Source organism: Protopterus annectens, chromosome 12.part0 (assembly GCF_019279795.1).
Source record: "Protopterus annectens isolate FY-2018-M chromosome 12.part0, PAN1.0, whole genome shotgun sequence".
NCBI classification, from domain to species: domain Eukaryota; kingdom Metazoa; phylum Chordata; order Ceratodontiformes; family Protopteridae; genus Protopterus; species Protopterus annectens.
The window spans coordinates 1130668416-1130685858 of record NC_056746.1 but is presented as its reverse complement, the minus strand read 5'-3'; the positions used below and the strand labels follow the sequence as shown (position 1 = coordinate 1130685858).

The 17443-nt window shown below is 42.7% G+C and overlaps 1 protein-coding gene across 1 annotated transcript in view; it reads left to right on the top strand.

The window, feature by feature from the left end:
* Positions 1–17443, top strand: part of LOC122816264 (arf-GAP with SH3 domain, ANK repeat and PH domain-containing protein 2-like) — a 1594524-nt gene that overhangs the window by 1140694 nt on the left and 436387 nt on the right. The window contains exon 13 of the mRNA XM_044089001.1: positions 6233–6281. Coding sequence (XP_043944936.1) covers positions 6233–6281 — 49 coding nt within the window. The remainder of the gene's footprint in view (positions 1–6232; positions 6282–17443) is intronic.

The following is a 17443-nucleotide window of genomic DNA, read 5'->3' as shown; positions in this document are numbered from 1 at the left end:
ACCCAGAGGATAGTCTGGTGTTACTTCAGTTTCTTCTGCTGCGACCTTCTCGTAGGCAGGCACAGAACCTGCTTCTCGCAAATCCTCTGAGGCATTACAGATGTCCACAGTGGAGGTTGAGGAGAACGATACATACATCAAAAGCTTCTGCAGCAGCGATCTATTGGAACATCTACTGTTCTAGTAAATTAACTTGTGCAACTGTAGTACTACTTGAATCTGTGGAGGATAATGCTATGATAGTGCTACCTCATCTAAGTCAAGCCTCAGTGAGATGGTTTACCACCAGGTATCTCCCACTGATTTTTCATATACCCACTGCATTTGCTAAATACTAGTGTCTCTGTCTCATGGTAGGACTTCATCATATGTTTGTGGAAGAATTTGTCTCATGCTTGACGACTCTACTTTATTACTGACTTCACTTGCCTTCTTCATAGCAGTGAAAGGGCTCTCCCATTCTGCCTGCACCTTATCTTACTGAACAGGAATATGCACAATTACTTGTCGGAATGTATATTCTTAGCTCTCTCTCTGATTGCACCAGACATTTTGCAGTTGTATATGTTAGGAGCCTCTGTATAAAGCCAGTAAATTCTCACACCTTAGTGCTAAAATTTAGTATGTACTCCAGAAAAGACTCCTTTTGGAATCCTGTTTACTGTACATCTCCCATAAAGAAGTAGGTCTGTCACCATGCATCTCTCATGAATTAAGTCTAGGGGTCCTGTCACCATACGATTGTAAAATAGTTTAAATGGTGAAAAATCTGTGGATTCTTGGAGCACCACTCAGTATGAAAAGGGGGGAGATGTGAATAAGCATTTGCACTGCTCCCACATAAGGCGGTCTGTGAATGCTGTCAACATGATTTGTTTGTGAGTAAGAGGTGCTAGTTTTTAATAGCCTTAAACTACAGTACTTTGACAAAAAGTCAGCAGGTCTGTCGTGAAGTTCACCCTTTGGCCTATCAGTATTTCAGAGTGAAAACCCATCCTATTGAAACTTTCTAAAAGAGAGTTTGTCACTTTTTGACCATCAGTAAAAGACAAAGCAGTGGTTTCAGAGAAACTAGCATCATAGTCTATATAACCTCTTAACCCATGTTGATTGGGTTCTAGGAGTCCCCAGCATATCTGTGCTACCCATTTACATCGTTCTTCCCTAACTATTAGAGACTGAGACATAAGGATCAGCCATTTTGCCCATTTCTTCAGCAGTGCCTTAGCAAACGTTTGACACTGCTCACATTCCTCACAGGAGACCCTCATAGCTTGGCAAATGCCTGGCAAAAACAAACAAAAAAAAAATACATAAGAGATTTTTTCAATGCTTTTTTTATCCAGATGGTCTGAAGGAGGAATAAGTGTTATAGCCAGAAATGTATGATGGTAAGACTTGGGACTACCAACTGCTGTATCTCTACTTCTGTCACTCTTTTAGGGAGTTCATTTACTAATCTTTAACCCCTTATCTCAGTATACACACTCCCCTACCACTGAGACTCAGAAGCCTCCTTAGCTTACATCCCTCAAATTCTTTAAGGTGGGATCCGAGAGCTGTCACTCACTCAACTGTTTGTAGTCTTTCCCAGCTTCTCTTCTAATGTAAATTAGTGTTGTTCAACATCTATTCCCCTGAAGTAGACCACTGCAGAGGATGTTCATTACCTTCTGGCAGTTGTGCGTCAGGTTCATACTTCTTGTGGCTACTTAACTCTTTTCCATGAAGTAGTCACTCTGCAAGCTGCTGGAGGTGTATGTATAGGTTGGGTCTCCCTTAATATCTTCCCTACTTCATTGTCCCAGTGTCCGGCTGCAGGTAACTGCATGCACACAAAGTACTTCCTTCAGAGTCATTACCTATTAAACCATCTGCTAGGATGTCATCAAACACTGCCACCTGCTTGCCCTCCCTGCCTGTATACCAGCCCAAGTGAACCCTGGCCAGCTCCTAAGGTGTTCCTTCCATGACCCTAACTGGTAAGTAATGTTAATTTTAACTGCAGATGGTTGTGTGTGATGCAATATTCCTGTTTGCAGTAGTTTCTGTGCCCACCTACCATGGTAAAGTACAGGCCTTTGTGATAAACTGGAACAGCTGCAGTACAAGGCACCCCATTGTTACTGTGGTGCTACCTCTTTTTCTCCATTTTCTCCTCATCCATAGCCATGGTGACCCTGTTGAAAAATTCTACCAGGTTAAATAGGCAAGACCTTCCCTTAAAGCTGTACTGGTATGGGTCCAATGTCTGTAGATTGCCAGTGTCCTTGTTGATCATGTCCATTGATGATTCGTTCCATGGCTTTGCATGTTAGACTTTTCAGAGTGATGGATCTGTAGTTCCCGGGGGTCAGTTGATAGTCCACCCTTATGAAGAGGGATGACTGTTGCAGCCCTCCATTCACCTGGCACATGACTTGTTTTCAGGCTATAATTGAGTGGTGCTTTAGGAGGTCCTGCTAGGTCATGTTTTAGGCTGTTTAGGAAGCAACCTGGGGTATTGTTGGGGCACATTGAAGCAGTGTTTTAGCCTTAGTGAGCACTTTTAGGGCCTGCTTCCAGTTGATAGTTGAGGGGAGGATATGCTAGAAGGGATTTCCCAGGGGGTAGTGGGGGGGGTGAATTTAGAGCTAAATTGTTCAGCTAGTCCATTGCTATATTGCCCTGGTAAGTGAAAGTTGTGCAATTTACCACTGGTTCTGTACTCTGCTGAGTATTACCTTTTAAGGCTCCTGACATAGCTGAAGAAGCCTTGTGATTTTCCTTTGCCTGGGAGGGTATCTTGACCTTGTAATTGGCCTTGTTGGACTTTATTAGATCTCTTTGATTCTTGTTTGCTTAAGTCAGAGAGCTCTTGTCTCCATGAGAGCTGCACTTTCTGATTTTGACAATGATTTTTTTTTTCTTTTGTTATGCAGGCTGTTAATAGGTAAAGATTCCATAAGTGTGGCATGTTTTGCTGTTCGATCTGGCCTTACTTATGGTAGGTATATCAGCCTTAATGCAGACAGTTGCATCTTTGTACAGGGTTTCTGTAAATAATTCTGCATAGATAGCTATGTTCTTGGAGTTTGGGGGAGCTGTGAATTGTGACAAACTGTTGCTTAATAGAATGTAATATTTTGCTTTACTATAGTTCCTAATTGTTACAAGTTCAGTTGGATTTACTGAGTTGATTTTTATTTCAAGGGAGATAGGTTTGTGGTCTGACTTCACCAATGAGGATATGACCTGGGGGGGGGGGGTACAACACTCTCATGTTGGTGAGTACTAGTTCCAGTATATTTCATCCTCTTGTTGGACAGTGCATTATGTGGTCCATGGTGTTTGTGTCGATAAAGTCCATGAAATGTGCCCGTGAGTTGGACATTTCCCAGTCTGTAGAGGGGTAGTCAAGTGTCTCATAAATAGGGTCTATATTAGAACATCGAATATTTAACAGTTCGAATCACTAAAGGTCGACCTTTAGTGATCGAACTGTTAAAACATCTCATGTTCAGGAAAAAATAAATAAAAACTAAACGGTGTAGGCAGGGTGGAAAGCCCCCCTGCATCCCCCACGTGGGGGCTGCACCCCCCCAACACCCCCCGCTACTGAAATATATCAACTCCGAGACCGCACTGCATTGAAGTAAATGGAAATCTCCCCTTACGGAGATTTCTGTTTACTTGTTCGATGTTCTGCAGTTTCGCTATTCTCGTTTTGACAATGTCAGATTCGACATTGTTGGCTTTCAAGAATGTAATATAGACCCCATAATTAGGGTACTTGGGTGGATGGTGAGTACCACTAGCATGTGTAGGTAACAGTTGTGAGCTGTGTGTGTCATAGAGGGAGATCTGTAGTGGGCAAGAACATGGTATGGTAGGGAACCTTGCCTTGTCTATGGAAACTTGGAAGCAGATGAACTCCAGGACATCATTCTGTTTAACCAGTCTAGAGTTGTATTTGCGGCTAATGTAGATTGAGACACCTCCACCTTTAACTCCTATCTGTGCTCCTTTGGTGTAAATGTGTGGAAGGCACTGTAGCCTTCCACTTCTGGAGTACTTTCTGCAGCTTTGAATCATGTCTCTGTTACCGCAAAGATGTCTACATTCTTCAGAGTGAGGAGAGCTTGTAGGGTGTGGAGTTTGTTTAGGCTCCTAGAATTGAGGAGCAACCCCTTAAGGCTGCTTTGAGTTATATGGCTATGTTGGTAATTTTGTCATTTTGACATTGCCTAAAAAGGCTGTAAGGGTTTGGATAAAGTTTTAGCCAATATCTGAAAGTCCGGGGGCGGGGCACAGATATTATGAAAAACAGGTAATTACATTTGCTTTAGTTTCTTTCTACTTTATACAGCCTACACCCACCTGAGGAGGAAAGCTCTTGCTTACTGGTGAAAACTGGCTATGAATGCAGGTATGGAATTATTCTTTAAAGCCCTGGTGAATGTCCCAACAATTCACACATGAAGCATTTATTTGCAGTTTGATTTTAAAGACATAAGTGAGTAAAGGTGCAATACTTCACCCAGTCAGCTTCACAATACATTGCCTTAATACCCTTTTAAAACAGCTGTTTTTTTTTTTTGTGTAAGTATATATGTAAGTAATATGCAGATCTGCAAGCTAGCACCTTGGCAGGTACCTCATCTACCCTCCCTCATATGGGTATGGTTAGTTGGTGGCAGATCCCTGAATTTCTAATCATCTTTGCCTAGAATTTAATAAATTCTTGTCTCACTTCAGGCAGACATCTACAGATAATATAGTAGCACACAATACTGAATATCTCTAAAAGGTTTCTGCTCAAACGGTTCTCTTGATCTCTAACCTGTTGCCTTCTTGACTGGTGTTTGTATGCCTGCTTACTTTATTTTTATTGAATCACAGTTGCTTTCCTTTCCCTCATTCATGCATTTTACAGTACATGCTGTTCTATTTTGGGAATTTGCAGTGGTTTTAAGCATTTCCTTCTATTCGTAAATAGGCAGACTGTCACTTCTGGGGGTGGTGGATGGCAAAGGTTCTACTTTTAGGTGCCATTGTGATAGGTGTCATCTTGTTGCCTCTTTAAATTTGTGCAGATAAATTTTGGATTATTTAATGACAGAGATATGTACTAATACTTGAGTTTATAAACTTTTATGAGGGAGCATCTCGGACGTCTGGTAATTTTTGTTCTGTAAATGCCAAGTGGAACAGCCCCTGAAGGCTATGATTTCCCATTGTCATAATAGCATTTCATTTTGTCATAATGGCATTTCATTTGTGACGAGTGCTGTACACACTGCTTGATGTCAAACTTTATCATATAAGAAATATTGGATGTGGATATTAGAGGAAGTGCAGAAGTGTGGAGTTTTATGACTTACAGTACCCAATGTTTGTCATTGTTCACACAGCAAAGTATATTCTTCAGAGAGCTGATTTTTTGAATTATTAAAAGAAATGCTAAAAACTAAGCTCAAACTACTAGTCAGATCTCCCTGTTCATCGGTAATCCCCTGTAAATAACAGGTATCAGATGTCCAGGATGTAAATCTCAACTCCCCTTATGATTATACTTTTGTATTTTGAAGTTTTTTTTAAATCCTCTTGCTCTTCCTCTGACTGAACACCATCACAATTCAAGGTTCCAAACTTGGTTCATTCCCTGTCCTGCATGCGCAGTGCTGATGCAGGAAAATAAAGGAAGGAAAAGTAGGTTTGAATGTGTCTAGCTTTTTTAAAACTGACGTTAAAAAAAAAAAACTTACAGAATAAGCACTGAAACCGTCTGATGGCACTGGCTTGCAAAAACTGACTTACAATAGTGAGAGAGTTTCTGTAATCTTAGCCTAAGGCAACAGTTGCCCTTCTCTGAGGGCGTGACTTCCATGTGCCAAAATGGGTGACATATAGGCAGGGTTAATATGGTATGCACATACTGGTTTAAGCTGTATAATTTAAGCATCCTTCCAAGATAAGTGTGTGGTAATATTGGAAAAAATTATGCTTTATCACTTAGAGGAAAAAAATCACTTTGTCTCAGCCTTCCAACTCATGCCATGTGCTTGGTCGTAAAATTGCATTGTTCATTATCATAGTTTCCTAGGAATTCATTAAAAATTGAATTGCTCCATTACAGTTTGATCTGCTTCTACTGGAACATTTGTGCATTTGATTCCACCTAGTGAAAGTAATTGCCTCCTTTTTTTCTTCTGACAATTTCACCACATTTTGTTTTATTCCATTTCCGTAGACAACAGAACATACCACTTTCTGGCTGAAGATGAAATGGAATGTATTATGTAAGTAAGAAGATTGTTGTCTATTTTATTGGTAGAGCTGCACATTGTGTATAGGATTGGTTGGCAGTCTAAAATTGTTCCTAGTATTGTGCTCTGAACTTACTGAGAATGAAGGGTAATGTTACTTCAGACCCCACAACAGTGGCAGGAAATCTTGACAGGCACTTGTTTAAAAAATGACTAAGGCTGTTCGAACTAAACTGTTTGTTACTGGATGAGTGGGGAGCAAACAGCATTATTTCTAATTTTTTGTAATTTCTAAGTCACTGTGTGTGTAAGTATGTATATCTATATATATATATATATATATATATATATATATATATGTGTGTGTGTGTGTGTGTGTAGGACTCATGCAGTGTTGAAATGCATGATCACATTCATGCAAAGGCAACTGAACACAAAGCATATCTTTTTTATGGGTGTGACTCATTGTAAAATTAGTCTGCCCTTATATTAAACTGTAACCCATGAATCTTGCTTCTAGCGGTTTGTAATCCTGAGTACATCAACTGATAGCTGCGCACTTTGTAAGCTTCTGATGCTGTTTGAGCATCCCATTATGATAGAAGCTTTATACTTTTTGGGAGAGGGAATTCTTTCTGGCCTTACCACAGTGCCCCCTCTATTGCTGGATCTACCAGCATCTGCTAGAAACCCAGGACTATCTGTGTTCAACCTAAGGGCATCCTGGGGGATCCAGCTATTGTCTGACTACTTTGACCCGGATATTTTTACATTTATGACCCATCCCTTGATCTCCCCTTCCACTGCATTCACCTGTTACCTCCGAGAGCTGCACCCCTCAATGAGCAGTGCCTACCTGCAGAAAATGCCAAGATGAATGCCCTCTCTCCAGGATGTGCACACCCATCCCTCCTTCCCAGAGCCTCAGACACCCGATCTGCTAATTATACCCATGTTCAGCTGAGCCATAGTTACAGTTTTGTCCCTATACGCCAGCTCAAGCTTCATCCATTTTGTGTGTCCATCTCTCTTAGACTATAAAGCTGTACCCTGACGGCTTAATTTCCATACGTAGCAGCCCTGCTGTCTAACTCGTTTCAGACTGTGTGTTCTACATTTGGTTTAACAGCTAGCCATTCTAGTCACAATAGCAGTGCTTAGTCCATTGTTGCTATGATTAAGCCATATGGGCTAGGGCACAGTATAGTTAAACATTGGTATTTTGTACGATAAACTTTTTTTGCTCCCTCACAGATTAAAACCGCTTATTTTACCTTACTGCATTTCCTTGTACTGTATATGAAGAACTGAAGCAATACAATTTGTGATTTTCGTAAACCATAGATTTTAATTTTACTGTAAGGTTGTTAGTGACACAGACGGACTTAGTTCACAAGAGCAGTAGGTGAATGATGTAGGCATTTCATGACATTTCTGAAATTGGTGTATGTAGTGAACTGTAGCTTAAATTTACTTGGGGCTTGATGCACAAAACAATGCTGACAATTTGAAGTATTCTAGTGTACATAATCACTTACAACATATCAATAAAAGCTGTCAGCATTTGAATAAATTAGATGTTTTTGACCTGCTAAAATTAAATGTATAATAAAAGGCTGCCAGTTATTATTTCTCTTTATGATCGTCCTCTAACCAACATGTCCCACATACATGACATAAGCAGTTTAATAAAGATATTTCACTTGTCGGGGAATATCTTTTTAATCGGTCATAAACAGGTTTAATAGACATTAGAAATGTTTATCAAGATACCATGGATTGTTAGTCATTGTTTTTTCTGCAGTAATCCAGCACACATATCAAGCACTGCTTAGGTTTATAACACAGTTTACTACAAACATTTGTTTCAGACATCAGGACATGTTAACTTGTTTCACTCAGCTGCAGATAGCTGCTTATGAGCCAAGCCATTCCGTGTTGCTGTTGGAAAACAAAGATTACAGCTTGTTTTGGTGGTTATTCTGAAGGCTGGAGTGCCTTCTCTGTGGAGTCTGCATGTCCTCCCCATGGTTGGGTGGCATTAGAAAGACATGCGTAAATGGACGTGCCTTCGTTGAAGGTTGAACGTCGAGCTGGCACTTCTGCATTCGTGAAAATCTACTGCCAATCATTAACGGACCGGAGTTCCGCTGTGGCGACCCCTAACCGGGAAAAGCCGAAAGACAACAACATTCTGAAGTACTAGAAGAAGTAGTAAGCTGGAAAACATGTTTTGGACATCACCTTGTAAAAGTTAAAAATGGGAATAGATCACCTTAGCAACAACAGTCTAGTCAGAGATAGTTTTAAGACTGATTGGCCTGTCAGTGTTTGGATTCCTGCTGTTATTTGTCCCCTTCACACAATATGCAGAATGTTTTCTCTAGCTGGCTTATTTGTTTCTGTCAGTGGAGTGAGACACACCCCTATGTTCCATTCATTCCCTGTCCTTTTGAGAGCCTGATCAGCCCAAGCCCATGGAAGTAAAAGCTGTGGGTTAGGAAGAATGCCATGCTGTTGTTGAGACTCATCCCTTCCCTGCCAAGCTGTGACTTCCATCATCTGCTAACAGTGAGCAAGAATTCATGCTACTCCCAAGGGGTGGACTTTGCCACAAGTGCTTCCAGGTCGGGAAGCAGCAAGTACCTCCCCACAAGATAGACATGCTCATTTTTCCCAATGCCATCTCCTAGAGATGTCCGAGTCATTATTCAAGCTCTGGTCCACCTGGGTCATCATAGACAGGGATCTGTGCTTGTCCTTGGGCATGGCATTTCTCAAATCAGGAATGACTTCTTGGGTGACCTTCTCTGTGACCACTCACTGTTTTAGGAAGCCCATGTTCACTATCCTTAAAGGGCTTAAAAGGACAACTGAGATACTGATTTCTGTTGAGAAATGTCAGGTCCATTCCTTGGCATTCAGGGACTAGAAATAATTGATTTTGACAGCAATTAAGAATGAGGAAAATGTAGCAGTGTACAATCCATACAAATACTAGGGAATAATACAGTGCAAAAAGTGATTTGTAACCTGCCACCTCATCTGATCTAGAAAGTCATGTTACAGTTGGAAAAATGAATACTTCTTGGAAATGTAAGTCAGGATGATTTCAAAATGGTACACTGCTGATCTGGTGCTGCGGTAGCATTGTCACCTCACAGTAAGACGCTGTCTGGTTCGATTCTCAGCTAGAGCATCTTCTGCGTAGAGACATGGGTGAATGGGCGTGCCTTCGTTGAAGGTTGTGCATCAGGGCTGGTAACTCGGCACGTAAAAATCAACTACCAATCATTAGCAGACCGGAGTTCCGCTGTGGCAACCCCTAACCGGGAAAAGCCGAAAGACACAACAACAACACTGCTGATTTTTTCATAGTTCCCTTCTTCAGATACTTCAGTGCAGTTTAATGTAGGTCTTTCATTAACCTTGTAGCAACTACTAAAATAAGTCATAACGTTGGTTACTACTTTACTTAAATAAACAGAGTTTTGTTCTATAGAACCATAAAAGGGCAGTCAGTGTAGATCTGTCATTGTTTAACCAGTTTGTCTCTGTAAGGAAATTACATAATTTCTTTGAAAAAAAATTAATACTGCCAAGCTGAAATTCGTTAATAACAGTCCTGGAAATGGAGGCTGCTTATTGTACATCCCAGTCTATTGATCCCACAAGGGATTTCAAGTTTACAAGTGTCAGGCTTCTGCTTTCAGTTCACACCCCTTCCAACTGGCCTGTATTGCGTCAGATATTCACTAAATATATAGTTCCAGCCTTTACTCCTTAAGGCTTTTTCACATTTCAGAATTTCTTAACCTGGATGACTACCTGGATGACTGCCTGAAAGTTATTTCCTCGCATATGCAATCAATATAGCTAATCAGAAATTTGTGACAAATAAGTGTAACATTAAATCTCTTTGGAAGAACTGGTCAATGCTTACACACAATATTCAGTTTTCTGGTCCGTTGTGGATTACTTGCACAGAAATGGTCATGTCAGCAAAGGTCACTGAGAAATTTGGCGTTGACACATGTCCAAGCAGAGGTCTGCCACAGCAGACCATTGTCATGTTTGTAGCTTTCATACAGCATTTATTCTTATGGTTGTAAAAGGCTTTGCATGAAGAAGGTCCCATGAATGTTAAAGAACCCAGTGGAATTAAGGCAGCAGACTCCCGGAAACAGAACATATCCTTCCATAGCACTCTTGCTGTATTCTTCAACTAAGGGACATCCTGCCAAGGATAGCCCAACATCCATCCAGTATACCAAAGCCTTTAGCTCTTGTAGGTGCCATACATCACATGTATGCTCCCCGCACAAGGTATAGGGGATAAAGGTGACATAAGGACACAAACCCTCAGAACATCTTTGCCACAAGTGCAAATGCCACTATCAAACATCAGTCCGAATGCCCTTCTGCTGTGCTGGTTACCAAAATGTTTATCAGTTAAGTGCCCTGTTGGGGTTAATTTTTTTTTTTTTTTTTTTTTTTTTTTTAACTATTGTATGATATAGTGTGCATGTCATCCAGAAAGGGAAAGTGTCAGTGAGGGAGGCAGATTCCCCATAAATATCAACAAAACTAATGTCTTTTTTTTTTTGCTTTGGTGCTTCCCACAGTCATATACAGTGCTCTATCTGCCAGGCGTTTGTGCCAAAAACCCTACATAGTCACCTCTCCTCTTTGTACATATACCTTGTAAAACAACACCTTGAGCTTGTTGGTTCAGGTAATCCTCCCATCCTGTGAACCAGCAATCTGACAATCAGACACCAAAAAAGTTAGACCCGATTCGGTTGCTGTCCAGTCTCCTCCAGATGTTTTTCTAGAGGCAAGTGAAAGCCCTAAAGACTGTCTGGTGCTTGCTTCGGATTCGTCTCTTGTGATCCTGTCGGAGGCTGGCTTGGATCCAAATTCTCAAATATCGACAGAGGCCTTTTCAGCATCTTCTCTTGACTTTGAGAGGGAACCTCGGCTGACAGTGTCCAAGGGATGAGGGTGATTTCTCCATTTTTAGTACGGGAGGAAATTCCTACCACAATTATTGAATCTTGTCATGGGTCTGACCATCTAAGGGTTTTTCAGGTGGATGTCCAGCAGAAAAAGAAACCAAAAACTAAACATTTCCCCTGTTGCTAAGGATCTCCAGCATGAATGGCAGGGTTTCAGTCAGTGTTTGTTTAATCCTTTAATGACATTGAAGCCTCTGTAAGGGGCGTCTGTTACTGTTCCCCCCCCCTGGTCTTTCCACTCCTGTTAAAGAGGCCTAGGGAATTGGATTCCTCTGATGATGATTTGGATTCTGGGGAAGAATCCCTAGCTTATTCTTCCTAAATTTCTTCCCCCTAGGACTACAGTTCAGAGGAAGAGGATTCTTTGAGTCCAGACTCCCCCTCAGAAGAGTTGTCCTGTGGGGATACTACTGACTACATTATAGAGTATTTTAATTGGGGCTGTTCCCCAGGTCTCTGACATTCAAAAGAGGTGCTATGGGATCCTACAAATGGAGTCTCCAAACCATCATCTGTCCCTTCTGCTCTGTTCTGCCTGCCCTTTTGGGTAGCTTTTCTGCAACCTGTGTGGCTCTTGACTGTCAGCCTCCTGTGCCAAAGAAACCTGATTCTGCAAGGTGCCGGAGGGCTGTATATTTTTTTTTATAAGTGTCCTTCTACTGATCCTTCAGTAATATCGATTTCTTCTGACAAACCCTCCAAGTTGTTGCCATCTACTAAGCTTCTTCCTTACGATGAGGATAGTTGAGCTGTGGAAAGGTTTTGCAAGAAAGTCTGTACTGCTGCCATCTTATCTTTTAGGGCCATTAATTACCAGACTCATGTGACCAGGTATGTCTTGGCCTTCTTTTCCCAGTTTTCTAAAGTGATATTTGACCTTCCTGCTGCTGATAGGAAGACTTCTGTCCTTTCCCTGTTAGGGTCCACTTCTCAAGTTGCCCATCACTCAGTAAATTGCAGCTACGATGCAGCTGATGTCTCTGAACTTAAGCATATTTTTGTTTCCCCTATTCCCAAGTTTCAGAGGCGCTATCCTTTTAAGTCTGTCGTTGTTCGACAGACTCGCCCCCCTCCTAAAGGTAAAAAGGGATGTTCTTCGTGTTTCACTGCTGCAGTATTCACCATTGGGTTATCCATGTTGTGATAGCCTTCAGTCGGTCCGAATACCAGAGTCAGGGTTTTTTGCGTCGGCTGCTGTCGCTTGCTGGGTGATGTCAGGTTGTCTGAGCTATAAAGGAGAGCAGGCGACGCCATTACCTCAGTCTTTCTTGCCGTGGAGCCCGTAGCAGAAGCAATTCGCAACAGTGTTGGTCGGCTGTTTCCACATTTTGAACTTCAGCTGAAAACGTCTAAAGCTAAGTACCCCGTTGGGGATCCTTCCTTTTTCTTGCACTAACCGATGTCCGAAAAAGTCAATAACTGTTTCACTTGTGGAAAGCAAATACCACACAGAAACTTCCATTCTTACTGTGTCACTTGCTTAGGCCCAGATCATGACGTACCCTGCTGTTGGTTCTGTGCTCTTTTTAATACTAGAACTATTCGTCGTAGAACTTTGTAGCCAGTTATTTTCATCTTCCATCTCCAATTTCCAATATGGCATCCATCAGTCAGCAAACCTCAGATCTTTTGAAAAAATGTAAAGCTAAGGATAGAGACAGACCACATAAGGCCAAGCGTTCTGATGACAGCACTGCTGAGCGGGTCATCAGTTCTTTGGAATTCATTGAGGTGCTTTCGCAGCCCCTGATGCCCAACTCAGTTACTTTGCAGGCCTCTACTGAGACCCTTTCGGAGTTTTGTATGCTGCAGATGTCTGCATCGTCCAACGAGCCTTCGGCTGTTTCTGCCTTGGTTTGGTCCGGAGCCGCTGAGCAGGCACCGGTTTCCGAGGATATCGCTCACACTTCAGATTTCACTTCAAGGCCTTCGTCCTCTCTTCCGATTAACACACTGACATCTCTGAGGGATTCTCTTCAGGCCAGACTTAGAGCTAATCCTAGGAAAACAGCAAAAAGTCTCCATTCCTCTACAAATCCCCCTCCTCAAACTAGAATGCTTAAAATGGTAGAGGATCTCATCACTTTCATCCGGGGTAATCAGGCCACTCCAGCCAAAAGGAGAAGGGAACTTTCCCCAAACATTCAATTGGATTTCGACTCAGAGGGATCTGACTCCTCTGCTTTTGAAGAGGAAAATCCTCTTACTGCCTATGAAGACTCAGATGCAGAAGAATCTATCCCTTTTGCATCACCCCCGGAGGACTTTTCCTTTGGGGAAACACTCCACACCCTCATGGAATACTTCCAAAGGGAATCAATGGATTTCCCTCAATCCAAAAAAAGATTGAGAGTTTCTGGACCTACCCTAACATAGGCCTCTGGCCATCCCACCCATCTTGGAGGTGGTGAATGATGTTTACCAAGAATCCAGTCTTTCCCCTGACACCCTCCCACCTGCCCCCATAAAAACTGACAGGTACTACAGGGTACATGACTCACATAAATTCCTCTACAGAAATCTTTATAGCAGATCCAGAGGTGATTACTCCGGGACCTAAGGGAGTTAAGGCTACCACTGCAAAGAATCCTACTCCCTCAGACAAAGAATCCAGGGCCCTGGACAGATGGGGTAAAAAAAGCATATATCTCTACAACATTAACTATAAGGGCTCTCAACTGTCAGTTCTATATGTTAAAATATCAACAGCACACTCTGGAACTTTTGAAACAGAAAATTTCTGCTTTACCAGATTTTGCCAACAGTAAAGAGATGGCAGAATTACTGCACTCTTCAGCTCAGGTGGCTAAGCACTCATTGCACTGTGGATTTGATGCCCTAGAAGCTTCTAGTAGGGCAGCAGTGACAGGATCTGTTATCAGAAGACATGCATGGCCGAAGGAACAACCTCTCCCTGATCATGTCAAAGCTAAAATTATGGATGCACCTCTTGACAAAGACCACTTGTTCGGACAGAAAACTGAAGAGGTACATAAAAAGATGGAAGACAAAGCAAAATCGATGCAGACTGTTAAAGATTTTCTTCAAGTACAACCTCCTAGGTTCAGCAGAAATTTTCTGTCTAAGCACTGGTCCTTTCCTGCACAAAACAGACTAGCACAAATCAAAAGCCGTAGGGACAGACCCACCAGGACTCAAACTCAGGGCCAGCAAAGAACTAAACAGTGGCCCCCCTCAAACACTAGAACATGGAGTTCAAAAGCAATCCTGTATGGAAAAAAAACTCTCAATGACTACCTTTCCCATCTCTGCCTGCCTCCACTACACCAAAAGCTAGGATGAAGGCTATCTCTATGCAGAGAAAATTGGAACTCTATAACAAAAGATCAATGGGTATTAAAAATCATTGCTCAGGGGTACACATTACTACCACCTCCAAGAGGGTACCCAGGCCTACCCCCAAACCAGTGGGCACTAAAACAAGTGCAAAACCTAATATTCATAGGGGCAGTAGAACCTGTACCTCCAGAACAAGTTGCAAAAGGATTCTATTCCAGACTATTCCTTGTTCCCGGGAAAGAGGGGACTTGGCGTCCCATACTGGATCTAACCTTTCTCAATACCTTCCTAGTAATCCCAAAATTCAAAATGCTTACCTTACAACCTTACCTTACAACAGCTTCTACCAATGCTGCCAAACAAAGCTTGGATGGTCACCTTAGACATAAAGGATGCTTTGCACATCCCAATCAGGGAATCCTGCAGAAAATTCCTGTGCTTCAGAGCAGGAGCATCATGCTTTCAATTCTCTGCTTTGCCCTTTGGCTTGTCTACTGCTCCAAGGGTATTCACCACATGTCTAGCTCCTGCCATTGCCTTCTGCAGGCAAAACAATGTACAGATTTACCCTTACCTGGACGACTGTCTCATCCAGGCAGACTGCAAGGAACTGCTCCTGCAGCACCTCTCATTTGTAAAAACACTACTTGCCTCTCTGGGGTTCATGATCAATGAAAGAAAATCAAAACTGTTTCCTATCAGGAAAATCCTATTTCTGGAAGCCTTGCTGGGCACAGAACAGCAAATGGCTTCTCTGTCCCCAGAAAAACAAAATTTCCTACCAAAATACTTCACTGCTATGGCCTCCCAAACCAATCTTTCTGCCAGGAAATTCATGCAAGCTCTAGGGTACATGGCCTCATGCATCCTCCTAGTACCTCTGGCCAGACTGCACATGGGGAAAATTCATTGGTACCTAAAGAACCTATGGTGTCAACACTCACAACCTCTGGACACCTCCCTGCCTGTGATCCTTTGCATAAGATCTGAGTTCCTCTGGTGGGCCCAGGCCTGTGCTCTGAACAAGGGACTTCCATTCACCCTCTGTCCATCAGAACAGACCATAACTACAGATGCTTCGGACATAGCATGGGGTGCCCACCTAGAAGGCAGATGCACCCAAGGTCTCTGGGACGCACAAAAACTACCCTTGCACATCAACCAAAAGGAAATGATAGCAGAGCAAAACTCTGACATCCTTCAAACCCTACCTCAAACCAGGGATTCTACTCATAAAGACAGACACCTCATGTGGTACATCAACAAACAAGGAGGGACTCTATCTTACCCCCTGTGCAGACTAGCCATGAACCTGTGGCTAACAGCCTCATCCATGAGACTACATCTTATAGCCCAATACTTACTGGGCATCAGCAACACCCTAGCAGACCACCTAAGCAGAAACCTGCTGGAATCACACGAATGGCAAATATACAAAGACTTTTTTCTGAAAATTACCCAGACATGGGGGGGGGACCCATCCAGGTGGACCTTTTTGCCTCTCATCTAAATCACCAAGTACAGAAATTCTGCACCAGGGAGTACCATCACCTGGCCTGGAAGGTCAATGCACTGACCTTCCCTTGGAATATCCTCTTTGTGTAAGCATTCCCACCTCTTCCTCTCATTCCAAGAGTCTTAATCAAGATAAGGGAGGAAAAACCAAGAACAATATTCATTGCCCCAGACTGGCCCAGACAGCATCGGTACCCGCTGCAGCCTATCTTACCAGGCCCCCTGGCAGCTACCTCTGATACCTCACTTGCTATCCTGTGGGGGGGGGGACAATGCTGCACCCAAACCTTCAGACATTCAGACTCTCAGCATGGCTTATTCTACCATAATCAACAAGGAATCTATGCTAAGCAAACAGGTCCTTCACATCATCACAGAAGCCAGAAGGCATAGCACCAGAAAATCTTACGCTGGAGAATGGAAAAGATTCTGCTCCTGGAGCCAGTCCAAGGGGGCAGGCATACATCTGCCCTCCATTCCTATCTTGCTCTTTCTCCTTCTCCTCCATAAAGATCCATGCCTCTGCCATCTCGGCACACTTTGACACAGAACAGCCATTGTTCTTCCAACCCCTTATCAAAAAATTCCTTAGATGAGCTTCTAATATCAGGCCTTCCAGAAGACAGCCCACCCCAGCATCGGACCTGAACTATGTGTTATAAAAGCTAACTCTGCCTCCCTTTGAGCCTGCAGCATCCTCAGAATTAAAATACCTCTCTTGGAAGACCGCCTTTCTCCTGGCTATTACTTCAGCCAGGAAAGTGTCAGAGCTTCAAGCTTTAATGGCCATTGAACCAAATTATCATCTTCCATGCAGATAGGATCTCCCTGTGAACCAATCCCTCCTTCATGCCAAAGGTGGTTTCAGATGTTACCCTCAGCCAGGTCATCCACTTGCCCACCTTCTTCCCTAACCCTCAAAATAAGGGGGAAAGGATACTGCATTTTTTGGATGTGCACAGGCAACTCAGATTTTGTCTAACCGTACAAAGACATTCAGGAAAACTGACCAGCTCTTGGTCAGCTTTAAAACAAGGGTACAGGGGAAACCAATATCCAAACAGACCATTTCTAAATGGATAGTACACTGCATCCATTTTTGCTACTCCTTGCATGGAAAACCACCCCTTAGGACCATCAGAACCCATTCCACTAGGGAATCTCTACTTCCACAGCATTCCTTAGAGGGGTACCCACCAAGGACATCCTGGAAGTTGCCACATGGACTTCACTCCACACCTTCTTCAAACATTACCATCTGAATCTATTCTCAAAAGCTAGGCCTGGGTTTGCCTCTGCAATTCTGCAGGGCATGCTCACCCAATCTTAAGTTTCTATCAACCTTCCACCCTTCTACTCAGC